Source organism: Trichoderma gamsii (assembly GCF_001481775.2).
Source record: "Trichoderma gamsii strain T6085 chromosome Unknown Scaffold_47.2, whole genome shotgun sequence".
Lineage (NCBI taxonomy): Eukaryota > Fungi > Ascomycota > Sordariomycetes > Hypocreales > Hypocreaceae > Trichoderma > Trichoderma gamsii.
The window spans coordinates 16,260-29,447 of record NW_020171384.1 but is presented as its reverse complement, the minus strand read 5'-3'; the positions used below and the strand labels follow the sequence as shown (position 1 = coordinate 29,447).

Below are 13,188 nucleotides of genomic sequence, written 5' to 3'. Positions count from 1 at the left end.
TTTTGATGCCCGCCGTGTAGTAGTTTGGTCGCATGCATGCTGAAATTAAAATTCAGAAAGCTCCTCTCTAGATTGAGAAGAGAGAGATGTAATATGTGCGAGAGAGAATAGAAACTCGGTACATGAACAACAAAATGCTTCTTAGATGACGTACTATAAAAATGTTAGAGAACACACTTGAGAACGTCTTCGTCTTTGTGGAATAATAGATTTAAAGCAAAACTTACGGGAATGAAGAGATAAGGGACCTGGCGCTCGTATTCGAGCCAGGCCTCGCCGTACTTGGCGCGGCAGCGAGTAATGTCTCTATGCGCGCGGTGGGCAATCATGCAGGCGAAGAAGACGGGATAGAACCAGGGGAAGGGGCTCTCGAAACCTGTGATCAGACCCCACGAGACAGAGAACCAAAGGTCAGAGGTATAGTGAATCTTGCGAGCCAGACCATACCAGCCATCGATGAGGATGGTACCCTGAGGGGTCTTAATCGTCTTGGGGTTCTTGAGGGTCTGCCATGGGACTTGGGGGAAAGTCTTGCGGGGGATGAGATTTCCCTTCTCCATGGCGCGGAAGCGGTTCTTCTGGCTGTTGCAGCTGTCCCACACCCAGTACCAGAAGAGATAAGCACCGTACATGGCAACCAGAGCGAAGCGGTTCCAGCGGTATGTGGCGGGATCGTGGTTAGCCAGGTAGAGGGTGCAGTGGCAGTATGAGAGAGGGACACCGGCAAGGTTCCAGAAGATGAGCATGAAACCCCACTTCTCAAAGTACATGTCCCTATTCCTCCGTTAGCTTAATAGTCTCATATAGTCTAAGAAAGCAAAACAATCCAATTCTTACCAGGTAGTGATGATGAGCTCCTCGCCCTTGGCGCAGGCGTTGGCATAGAGGTAGTGCGCCATGACAAGGAACATGACTTCACCAGAAACATAGCCATACTGCTCGTACTGGCGTGCAGCCGCTCCAAGGCTGAGAATCAGCAGGAAATACCAAGGCATGCGAACCTCGAAGAACATCTTGAAATCGAGGATGCCAAACATGCGAGGGTTAAGCTCAGCACCCATGAAGAAGTCATAGATGGGGTAGCCGGTCATGCGGTGCTGCTTGCCCCTCCACAGAGCAGAGAAGTAAGCGATGAAGCTCACAATGAAGCCGCTGCAGATGGCAACCGACAGGAGAGGGCCAAACTCATCGAGAGCCGTGTAGATGGGCCAGATACCAGAGAAATGCAAGGCGGCAAAGACGGCGAGGGTCGTGTACAAGCTGACAAAGGCGTTGCAGAAGTAGTCGAGCTGCTTGCCACCCTCGTGGGGAAGAGGCTTGCCCTTGCCCCAGACGCCGGGAAGAAGGCAGTAGCATGCACCCTCAAAGATGAGGTAGCTCCAGTACCATACCCAGGCCTTTGTGTGAGGAAACGCGCGGGTATAGACGATGTTGGCCAAGTGAAGGCCGAAATCAGCCCAGCTTTCGCCAGGAGCGCGGGATGGGAATTTGCCGCCATAAAACGTAGTGCCAATCCACATGTACCACATGAGCATCGGGAAGAAAATCATCATGCACAGAGTGCCTACAGAACCCCCAAATTCGAACTCGCCCGAGTAGTCGACCTTGGGATCCTGGCCTGCTTTCCAGCCGTCTATCGCCTTCTCTTCGGCGGATGTTCCGTTGGTATGACCATTGGCATGTCCGTTGGTGTGTCCATTCACATGTCCATTTGTATATCCGTTAAGCTTGCCATTAGCATGGCCATTGGTGTGGCCGTTAGCGTTTCCGTTGGAGTGTCCGTTGGCGTGGCCATTGCTGTAGCCGTTGGCAGTGCCATTGACAGCAGGGTTGAGATCTTCCTCCTCGTCTAGGTTCTCGATGAACTTGGCCGTGCGGCGGCGTGGAATCTTGCGAGGGCTGGCAGTCTCAGCAATAGATGCAGCATCCTCAGCGTCTGAGGCATCGGGAGCCTGCGAGGCTTGGCGGGTGCGCGAAGATCGCTTTGGCGTTTCGACCAAGCCGTCAAAGAGCTCCTTTTTCCTATGTGGGGATCAGCATACTAATCTTGAGGGGCAGCAACGCGGGCACATTGAGAGAATCAAGGCTGTGTAGCCAGGAACCAGTGATTGAATCCAATCACCGGCTACCTGACAGCATGGCTCGGTCTCGGTGTATCTTGTTCGCCAGACACTTACCTAGGAGTCTGACGCAGTGAATATCGGGTCGCCATGGCGATAATGGATATATCGAGCTATCAAGTAGCCCTGGTGTCAGAAATGGTCGCGCGTTTCAAAGGGAAGAATTGCGCTGGCGAGCCTGCGGATTGAGAGAGGCTCGCTTAATACTCAAACCCGCGGATGCTTCGCGCTTCGGCAACGGGTAGCTCTTCAGATCCGAAGGGCGATAGAGGAGAGTTGGAAGCAAAGAAGGCAGAAAATTACGAGCCCAGGTCGCGCCGCGTTGAAGAAGCCAGAGCTGGGGCACTTTTTGGGAATCTGGGATGTAACGCCATTGGCTCGTTGGCCGACCAGGGTGTTCTCAAGCGGCGGCCTGCGATTTCAGGGGTAGGCGATGCGCGATGTACCTGGACAGCCAAATTATGTGGTAGGGTACCCGCTGAATGTAGCCCCATTTAACCACAATACGCGGGAAGTCAATTAGCGTGAATGTGAGTACGTATTCGTATACGCTTGAGGCTCGCGATGGCTCGTACTCTTATTAAGTTTGCTAGCTTCCGTATTGACTTCCCACACTGCTATTAATAAAGCTGCGGCGCGATCCCGATGCGATCCCGATTGCCTACCTTAGTAGTAGTAGTAGTATGATTTGATTTGATACCTGGGGTTGCTATGTCCAAGTATTACCTCCCTAGGAATCAAAAACAGATAGCTTCGAGATCGATGCTAGCATCATCTGGTTGGCCAATGAAGGGCGATTTTGAGCAATGATGGGCAGCCGATGCGCAGCCTGCGGCTCGTCGCGTGGCTACTGCAGAATGGTAGCACTACATGTCATTGGCTGGGTGGGATGAGGAATTGTATGTCTGTCATTCACTCCAGCGTTGCGCCTTACCCTGGACCTGGCGATAGGCATCCTGGCCTTTTTCCTTTGTCCAGACTAAGAGACCCTCTTGTCTAAAAGTAATGAGTATCTAGGGTACTCAGCAGATAATGTTAGCCATGTTATTGTACCGATGCTAAAGGAGTTACCGTTGATTAGCACAGACTCGTAAACTCATATTGCCCGTAATGTCTCTCACGGGTGGATAAGCGCCTATCACGTGGCCTATCTGATGAAGCGGCTGAGATCAAGCCTCTTACAAGGCACAATGCGTCTCCAGCGTCTTCTTTTCTGTACTAATCAATGGTTGGTCACATTCGTTAGAAGCTTCATGTTAACGATCTCGCGAGTACATGTACTCGCGTGTCAAAGGCGTAACTGCGATGTATTTTTATGCCATTACTGTTGCCACACAAAGCCTCAATATATGCACATGTGATCAACTCTGGCACCTTGCAACTTGTCCCAACGTACATGTAGCCTCATGGGATAGTTCCGATTGGGCTAACGTACCTATGCATTCGCCGACATTTACACCTTATATTAACCTTTATCTTTATGCGCTTGTCTCTTATCTGAGTTTTGAAGTGTATCGCGCAAAAAATTAGCAAAGTGATGATGCACCACGAATGTCAAAAGAAAATAAATCCTACCAAAAAGTTTTTATATGTACCGCACAAATAAAGGAAGTGCTTGAGACCGTCATCAAGGAAACACTCCAAAGGAAACCCCGCATTCTGACACCCTTTTGTTTTTCACAGCTACCATTTCCGAACCATTTTCTCGCCTCTTTTATTGCACGTCATTCAAGATGTCGGAGAGGCCCGGTACGATGACTACCAGTATTGGAGAGCCTGGCATGGATTGCTCGGGATGTGGTAGCTGCTGGACTTCGCTACCTGCAGAAGTTCGCTTAATGATACTAAGAGAAATCGTACGCCAAAGACTTCGTGGCTGGGCTTCTTGTGCGGCTGTTTGCAAAGAATGGCAGGCTGTTATCGAACCACAGAACTTCCACCGATTAACGTTACGGGAATCCTGTATGCCAGCAATCAAGCAATTACCGAATCGTCCAAGGAGGTTTATTCAGTATATATGCCTTAACACTGAGCTCCCGCGATATACATGCGACAATTGTGAAGAGACTATGCCACAATCCGAGGCTTTGAGACATAGTCCCCCGTTTGGGTTTCCTTTGCTGAAATTGTTTTCTGTCCTCAGCTGCAGGCAGTTTGTCGGCCCTCTGACACTGGAACTGAATCCCTATTCTCCTAGTGACTCGGAGCATTGGTTCAAAATTGACCGGTCTGGGCTTGAAAGTGAGGATAATGAAGATTTGATCCTGCAGAAAGGTGCTACCGCCAGATGGCACGACCCTAGGCATGGTTGGGTCGATGGCCGACAAGTCGAGGCTCCTGGCAAGTCAGCTATATTGCGACTATTTGCTCCACTACATTTTCCTCAAGCCATTCTTCTTCAAAAAGTCCACTCAGTTACAGGGCTTGTGATACGTCGACAACTGCGACGCCAAATATCTCCGCGATGTCTAAATGCCTTATTGAAGAATCTCCCTCAGTTACAAACCTTGGTCTACGAGCCATGGCGAGTTTGGTGGCTTGATGAGAGGGACAAGTGGTATCCAAGTACGTCGCCGTATTGCCATTCTTTTCAACTAATACCTGCTTGTACCAACTACCTTAACAGATTTGGCCTATGCAATTCAGCACAGTCTATCGCGTCGACTTAAAAGACTATCAGTTTTTGAAGATTTCAGCGACCAGATTGTAGTAGCTTTGGACGGCAGTACAGAGGATTTACCCCGGGTAGAAACTGGCCCTGCTGCATGCCCCTTGTTGGCTACAGCCTTCGCCTCGAGTAGTTATGAGTTGGAACATCTTTCTCTTTCATATATAGTCGATGCCCAGCAATTTTTCGATGCTTGCCAACCATCAAATACCTGGCACCATCTGCAATCAGTCGCGCTAACGTCATCCGTTCTAAAGGAGGCAGCTCCTTTGGAACCAATCTTCTCATTATTACGAGATGCTAGCCTAGCGGCGTCAAAGATGCCGCAGTTGGAAAATTTGGTTATTTGGAACTATCAACATGGAGAAGCAGGTGCAGTCATATATCGCAGGGACAAGGCGGCGGGGCAAGCTACACTTACATGGCGAGGTACATGGGATCTTGAATTCGGCCATGATGTGGTTGAATCATGGGAGAAGGTTGAGCCCGATGTTTACCTGCGAGTCAACAAGGAACCAGTGATGGGCGCTTTCAGTTCTCATGGCGATGCCATTTGCCGTTTGCATCTGCCAGTCAGTGTCATTGATCCAGTATCACTGCGGCAGATATGTCAGGAGGGGATGATCCAAGGAGTCGTCTAAAGTGACTCTGCGTCTTGCTTAATTGCCTATATGTACTTATAGAAGGAGGCGTGACGAAGTTGAATATAATGTAGTATATGTAACAGGTATGAACATGTATACATTAGTAAAAGTGAAACCTCATAGAGTTCAGAGAAGGTATAGAAGCCTCGCCTCCTATAAGCATGCTTGTCGACTCTATGACAATCTGCAGTCCCACTTACACTCATCTCGAGGAGAGTAAGGGGCGCCCGTAGCACACGTGCCCACTAGCAGACGATTGGCGCACCGCTGTATGGAGACGGCGTAGCGCTGAAGAATGCCAACGTATCTGCAAATTGCCTTAATCGATAACACCCTTTTGGCTCTGCCCCCAACCTTCGACTAACAGGGAGCTTGGTCATTCGGTCATTGTCACCACCTTCTCTGAAGGTTGCGCGAAAGCTAAACCATTCTCTTTCCCACGTGTGGGAATCGCGAGTGCTTGAGGGATTGTCAATTGCTTTTTGCTCGACAACGATCAATCCTGCACATCACATGCCTTGAAAATATTTGTTTTCGTCCCTCTCTTCCATTTCAATGTGAAGAACAGCGCCTTTGGCTGCCACTCCCTTTTCGCCTTTTCGCCTCGGTCACTGCGGCAGCTGCCAAGTCGCGTGCAAAAACTCCAACCACTCTTGATATTCACCCTTTCCTCTCCGACGTCGAACCAGAAACTGTTGGCCAATTCATCATGGCGCACGAACGTTTAGATGAGTCCGTCTCGCCAATGACGAGAACCCCCAACCACCCCTCCCCAGCCAACGTCGAAGCGCAGTCTCAGTTTCAGCCACCAAAGTCGAATGATGGCCTGCTTGCTCCGACCCCCAATAGATCACAACCACAACTGGACGCAGAACAAGGCCCCAAGGAAGCCTCAACGGAAACACTAGAGGAAGCCCCAGCAGAGGCTAAAGATTATTGGAATGATGGATTGAGCCATCCTGATCCCTCGCCATTAACTTCGGGAGAGCTGAAGCCGGAATCCGGGGCTCAAGAACCGACGCAACAGGAACAGCAGCCTGCACCCGCCGCCAAAAGCGTCCCAGAACCCTTGCAACTGGATGGAAGGCGGAGCATCCAGTTTGCCCAGCCTGATTTCCACGAACCTTCCCTTCAACCCCCGGGAGCGATCCCAGTGGAAGAGCCAGATACACCACGCTCTCGAACGAGGTTCATGTCCAAGATCAAAGCTTTCGCGGCCAATACGGGCTCGCAGACCCCGAAATCTTTAAACGGGCCAACTTTTCCATCTGAATTCGGCACACGATCATTTCCCAACTCTCCCACTGTGTCTAGAGTTACCACTCGAGTTCCGGAAGCCGTCCACGAAGAGCAATCTGATGCCGATGCCGATGTCGAAACCGCAGACGAGGCTGCCATACCCGATGCAGTCAAGAAGAACAAGAAAAAGAGTCGGCGCTTTAAGAAAGGCTCCATGTCTAATTTTCCAAATGTGAGCCGATTCCCAACCGATCTGGACGCACTAAGCACCTATGATCGCCTGCTCAGACGCCGAGCAAGCATGCCTGATACGACACAACATGACCATGCTGCATCCGATGGCGATATTCGTGATATTCCTAGACGTAAGCCATTCCGTAGAGGATACTCAATGATGAACACCACTATGAGTCCTCCAGGTGAAGAAGACATGGAAGACATGGAAATTTCCACTGCTGTTGGACGACGTACGGGCCATTTGCGCCGCATTACCGTCTTTGGCGGAGGCGGCTTGTCTGATGGAGATGCATTGACCCCTAGGAAGCACTTCTTCAACTCAGAAAGAGCAGAAAGGGCTTCTACCTACGGCGCCAATAAATGGAAGCGAGTCAAAAGCACGCTGAAGCTCCTTCGACAAAAGAAGGATGACCGCTTCGATTACTACAAATCTGCGGAACTCATGGCTGAGTTGAGAGCCGGTGCTCCTGCAGTTCTGATGCTCGCTAGCATGATTCAGCGAGATGAACACGGGAACAAAAGAATACCAGTTCTTCTGGAGCAACTGAAGCTGAAAATCAAGGACAGCTCGCCCATGCCGGATGATGACAAGGAGCGCCACTGGATATTCACAATTGAACTGGAATATGGCAGTGGTCCAAGTCGGATGCAATGGCTAGTTGTCCGAACCATCAGGGACATCTATAACCTGCACTTTCGGTACAAGTTTGCTCTTAATAACGATAAATACATGCTTGGACGATTGGATCTTGGTGCTCGCCTTAAACAGCCCAAGTTTCCTTACTCAGCATTCCCGTATCTTCGTGGTGCTCGCGACAAAGGAGATGAAAGCGACGAAGATGACCAGGCTAGTGGCCGCGGCGAGGAGACGGCCGCTGAGATGACGGCTGCCGAGGACCATGGCGAAGGACCGCATCTACACTCGAGAAAGAAATCTCGCGGCAATTTCCTCGCAGGTATGAGACGAAGATCTACTGGGTTCACTGACGCTGGTGAGCTGTCTACGGCGGAAGGCGCCGGCATTGATAAGGAGATTCGTAGACAGAAGTATGTGGAAAAACAGAGGCGCATTCTCGAAAAGTACCTCTCCGAGATGATTCGATGGCTCATGTTCAGAGCTGATAGCAACCGCCTGTGTCGATTTCTCGAGCTGTCAGCTTTGGGAGTTCGTCTAGCCGCTGAAGGAAGCTATCACGGCAAAGAGGGCTTTCTTCATCTTCAAATGTCCAAAGGCCTCGACTTCCGCCGTGTACTGCAACCAGCCAAAGTCATTGCTCGACACAGTCGGAAATGGTTTCTCGTCAGACAAAGTTACATTGTGTGCGTTGAGTCACCGGAGAATATGAACATCTTTGATGTTTATCTTGTTGATACTAAATTCAGTATCGCTTCTAAGAGGAAGGCACTGAAGAAAATCGGCTCCAAGAAAAAGCAGGCTGAGATCGATTTGACCATGGAGCATGAACAGTCTACGGAGAAACACCACACGCTTACGGTACGCACTTCGGACCGCAAAATCCGGCTGTTCTCACGTTACCAGTCGGTGATGCGACAATTCGAGGATTCCATCAACGAAATGCTGAAACAGACGCCCTGGTTTGAGAAGAAGAGATTTGATAGTTTCGCCCCCGTTCGGTCTGGCGTATTTGCACAATGGCTGGTCGATGGTCGCGACTACATGTGGAACGTCTCAAGAGCCATCAACATGGCGAAAGACGTCATCTATATCCACGATTGGTGGCTGAGTCCTGAGCTCTATATGCGGCGCCCTGCTTGCATTAGCCAGAAATGGCGACTGGATCGGCTGCTCCAGAAGAAGGCGAAAGAGGGCGTGAAAGTATTCGTGATTATCTATCGAAATGTGGAAGCTGCCATTCCCATTGATTCTGAGTACACCAAGTTCTCCCTTCTTAACCTCCATCCAAATATCTTTGTCCAGCGGTCTCCGAACCAGTTCAAGAAGAATCAATTTTTCTTCGCGCACCACGAGAAAATCTGCATTGTTGATCATGATGTGGCATTTCTCGGTGGTATAGACCTCTGCTTCGGTCGTTGGGATAGCCCGCAGCACCCGATTGTTGACGACAAGCCGACGGGATTTGAGCCATCCGAGATGCCCAAAGACTCTGAGCATGTACAGCTGTTCCCAGGAAAGGATTACTCGAATCCGAGAGTTCAAGACTTTTTCAATCTCAACGAACCGTATGAAGAAATGTACGACCGGGGCAAGGTTCCTAGAATGCCCTGGCATGATGTTTCCATGCAAGTCGTTGGACAACCCGCTCGAGATTTGACTCGCCATTTTGTTCAGCGATGGAATTATCTTCGCCGAGGCCGAAAACCAACTAGGCCCCTGCCATTCCTGTTACCGCCTCCTGATGCGAAATTCGAGGATCTCGAGGCCCTTGGATTGACGGGTACTTGCGAAGTCCAGATGCTCCGGTCCGCATCCAATTGGTCATTGGGAATCGACGAAACCGAGCATAGCATCCAGAATGCCTACATCCATCTGATCGAGGAGTCTGATCATTTTGTCTACATTGAGAACCAATTCTTCATTACGAGCACTGAGGCATACGGAACCAAGATTGTCAACCGCATTGGAGATGCTCTGGTTGAACGCATCATCCGTGCTCACCAAAATGATGAAGACTGGCGAGCTGTCATCATTATACCTCTCATGCCGGGATTTCAAAACACTGTCGATGAGCAGGAAGGCACTAGTGTTAGGTTGATTGTCATGTGTCAGTATCGCAGTATCTGCCGTGGAGAGCACTCGATTTTTGGGCGTCTTCGTGCGGCGGGGATTGAGCCTGAGGATTACATCAGCTTTTTCTCTCTTCGACAGTGGGGAATCATGGGTAATGATGTTCTTGTTACCGAGCAGCTTTATATCCATGCCAAGACCATTGTTGTAGACGATCGAGTTGCGCTGATCGGTTCTGCAAACATCAACGAACGTTCGCTAGTTGGCTCCAGAGACTCTGAGGTGGCCGCTATCGTTCGTGATACTGATATGATATCGTCTACCATGGCGGGAAAGCCATATCAAGTTGGCCGATTTGCTCACACTCTTCGGATGAGGCTCATGCGAGAGCATCTTGGCCTTGATGTTGATGAAATTCTGGAACAAGAGCGAGAAGAAGAAATAAACGAAGCTCTCTTTGAACAAGATATGGATGCTATATACGAAGAAGATGCGACACCCGACGCCGATGCGTCCAGCACTAGTTCTAGCCTGGCCAAGAGTCCACGAGCGCCTGCGAACCACATTCGTTTGCCCAGTTTCAACCATGACCTTGACCTCGCGGCAGCAGAGGCCAGCCAGGAACTTGACGGTTCCTCGTCGAAAGGAAAAGAGGCTGAGACTGACCCTCGTGTTGAAGACAAGGAACATCAGCTAGATCTATCAGGATACGGCCCGGATCACTGGAAGTCGGCAGAACAGCAGGGCGCCGATGAAGGCCGGGATTCAGTCGTCGTCGAAGGCCGAGAGGTGCTCTTGCACGATGGGAAGCGAATTGCGGAAATGGCCCAGCCTCCCTTGTCTCCTCCCTCTCGTCGTCAAGAGCCTAGCGATAAGCCTAGCACCCCTCCTGCACCCCCATCCCCTATTAGTAGGCACGAGGCGATGAAGAGTGAACTATCAGGTCTGAGTACGGGTGCGCCAGCCGTTCCACTGCCAGTGCTTGATGATTCTAGCATTGGTGGCCCTGCCGCTCACGCTGATTCTAAAGCAGGCCGTCAATCCAACGGAGCTTTCCATCCAATGGCAGCAGATATTCAAGCTGCTGACATTGATAAAGATTGCATGCGAGATCCATTGGATTCCCGCTTTGTGGATGAAATTTGGAATCGGGCTGCGCGCAATAACACAGTGCTCTACCGGAGAGTATTCCGCTGCATGCCTGATTCCAAGGTCGGTACCTGGGCTGAATACCGTGAATATATGGATTACGGTGTGAAATTCCGCGCCAGCATGGAGCCGAAATCTACCGGCGACGAGACTGAAACTCGTCGTGACGAAGCAGCTGTAAAAACGGAAGATCAGCCCAAGATCCAGCTGCCCGAGCCCGAAGGCGATGAAGCAAATGGCAAGCCAGTTTCTCGTGGCAGCAGCGGAGAGGACTCGGCGCTTCGCTCCCCGCCTGTTGATGGAACGACGACAGAAAACCAAAGCTCGTTAGAGCCGCCTTCACCTGTGTATACTCAAGGGGACGTGCCATTCCCCACGGTGGACACTTCATCTTCTTCGAAGCCAGTTTCGCGCAGCAAGAGCCGAGATCGTAGGCCAACTTTCTCAACGCTGGACAAGCCGTCTTCCAAGGACACTAATGCTGCTCCTCCCCTGGCGCCGGCGACAGCGACGGCCAATGGCGGAACAGTCAAGCGCCGACGCCGAGCCACTACCAAGGGCAGCCGGCGCGGACTCTTGATTGAGGAGATGCCTACGCGTGGCGAGGCCGAGCAGCTTTTGGGCTTGGTACAAGGAAACGTGGTCGAGTTCCCATATGACTGGCTACTAACAGAAGAGCACAACGGGAACTGGGGTTACCAGGTGGATGGAGTGGCACCTATTGCCATTTAGTAAGTGCCATGTCTCAATGATGATTGTAGTTGAACAACTCAAGGCTAACCATGAATCACAGCAATTAACCAATCTTTCTTTGGCGTATCGTTTTCTAAACTTTCTGGGCCGGCGCAAGGAGTCATGCAAGGAGTAGGTGTTTCCGGATGCATTTACAATGGGATAGAGACATTATTGCATACAACATTAAGGCGGTTACCGCACAAGTCGAGGTCCGGAAATCATTCTGCTATAGCATCGCCTTTTCTAGTTTCTTTAGATCATCAACAAAGCATGGCGACCTGCTTAAAGTGATTTCGTATAAGCTACTGTAAATGAACTCACACATATTTAATAATAATACACGGGCATGTATATACACATTTTACATGTGTCCCACGCCATGTTACGCTAAGTATATATCCAGGCTATTTCTCAAAGGTCCTCATGTTATGTTCAAACCTTTTCGCTCACCCAAATCGCTCCACGGCAGCCAGCCCTGATGACGTTGGTAAGTAACCAGTGGGGTTCTGCTTTTTTGGCATCATTATCCACAGCGTGATCCAGGTGTTCGAGCTCTTCGTCTCGTATTCTTCGCAGAGTGTCCACCAACTGCTTAATCTCACCACCAACATCGTATCCCTGCGCCTCCCAGCTAGAAATCATCTCTAGGATGGAGCGGATCTGTTCGTTGTAATGGTTTCCTATTTCGGTCTCGACGGCCTCGGTGCAGGCCATGGCCGCCTCACGGCCCATGATTGCGGTTGACCAGCCAAGGCCACTGGCTAGGACGGACCATAGCGGGTAGAGGGCTGTGGGGCGGACGCGGTGCTTGTGGATGAGGCTGTTGAAGGTTGAGAAGTGGACGGCTTCCTGGTCGTACATGTGAGCCATGAGAGGGCGGAGGTGAGGGTGTTTGCGAACGACGACGGGGGTTTGGGCGGAGTAGATGAGTGTCGCGGCGAGTTCGCCGGCTTGGTTGACTCGAAGCTATCAGATGCTGGTTTAGCTGGGTTGCTCAGTATCGTGTAGGTGGGTAAGGTCGCTTACAGCAGAGGAGAGAAAGTCGCTCTGCTCTCGAGTGAGAGGTTTGAGCTTCTTTGGAGAGCCTGAGCTTGAAGTCTCTGAGGTTGATGATGCCGTGGTGGGAGCTCGGAGTACGGCGCTGGTAGACAGAGGGCGAGCTGCAGGTAGAAAGTGTCTACCAATGACACCAGCCTGTCTGGCGAGACATCGTGTTGGAGCCATTATGAGTTGAGAACAGCTAGAAGAACAGAATATATGAAGATTGCCAGTCCAGGCTCATCAATCGCATCGCCCAGGCCGGTTCCCGTATCACGGCATAGCGACTTTTAGAACTCGGCCCATGTAGGCATGACGCAGAATATCCAACGGGACCTGCATGCGGCAGCGCTGCCGATTGGCCAGAGGCTTCGTCGCTACGGACAAACGCTTTTCCGCCACAGCGCCGGAGACTTGGCTACGGGGCGTCGCGTTAATAGCCGGGCAGAAGTGCAATAGCGAGCAGCTTTAGTGCTGCGGCTCAGGCGCTCGAGGCTTTCTTCCCTCCTTTGCTCTTCACTTCGCTGTGCTTAATCCCTCTTCTTCGCTGGTCCATCAGTTGCAAGACACGACAATTGAATCGACAAACGGATTTACTGCACTGGATACTTTTCTAAGTCCTGCTGTCACCGCCGCATCACATCCCGCTAT

At 50.8% G+C, this 13,188-nt stretch overlaps 3 protein-coding genes across 3 annotated transcripts; 1 reads left to right on the top strand and 2 right to left on the bottom strand.

The window, feature by feature from the left end:
* Window positions 1-141: 141 nt before the first annotated feature.
* On the bottom strand, window positions 142-2,212 carry TGAM01_v209483 (delta24(24(1))-sterol reductase; the record flags this gene model as incomplete). The annotated part of the gene is made up of 4 exons (XM_018807902.1): window positions 142-153; window positions 228-774; window positions 838-2,022; window positions 2,178-2,212. 4 exons carry the CDS (start codon window positions 2,210-2,212, stop codon window positions 142-144), a joined length of 1,779 nt encoding a protein of 592 aa, XP_018658940.1.
* A 3,929-nt stretch (window positions 2,213-6,141) lies between these two features.
* On the top strand, window positions 6,142-11,496 carry TGAM01_v209482 (phospholipase D; the record flags this gene model as incomplete). Its single annotated transcript, XM_018807903.1, has 1 exon — window positions 6,142-11,496. One exon carries the CDS (start codon window positions 6,142-6,144, stop codon window positions 11,494-11,496), a length of 5,355 nt encoding a protein of 1,784 aa, XP_018658941.1.
* A 435-nt stretch (window positions 11,497-11,931) lies between these two features.
* TGAM01_v209481 (ubiquinone biosynthesis protein COQ7) lies at window positions 11,932-12,723 on the bottom strand (the record flags this gene model as incomplete). The annotated part of the gene is made up of 2 exons (XM_018807904.1): window positions 11,932-12,465; window positions 12,526-12,723. 2 exons carry the CDS (start codon window positions 12,721-12,723, stop codon window positions 11,932-11,934), a joined length of 732 nt encoding a protein of 243 aa, XP_018658942.1.
* Window positions 12,724-13,188: the final 465 nt, after the last annotated feature.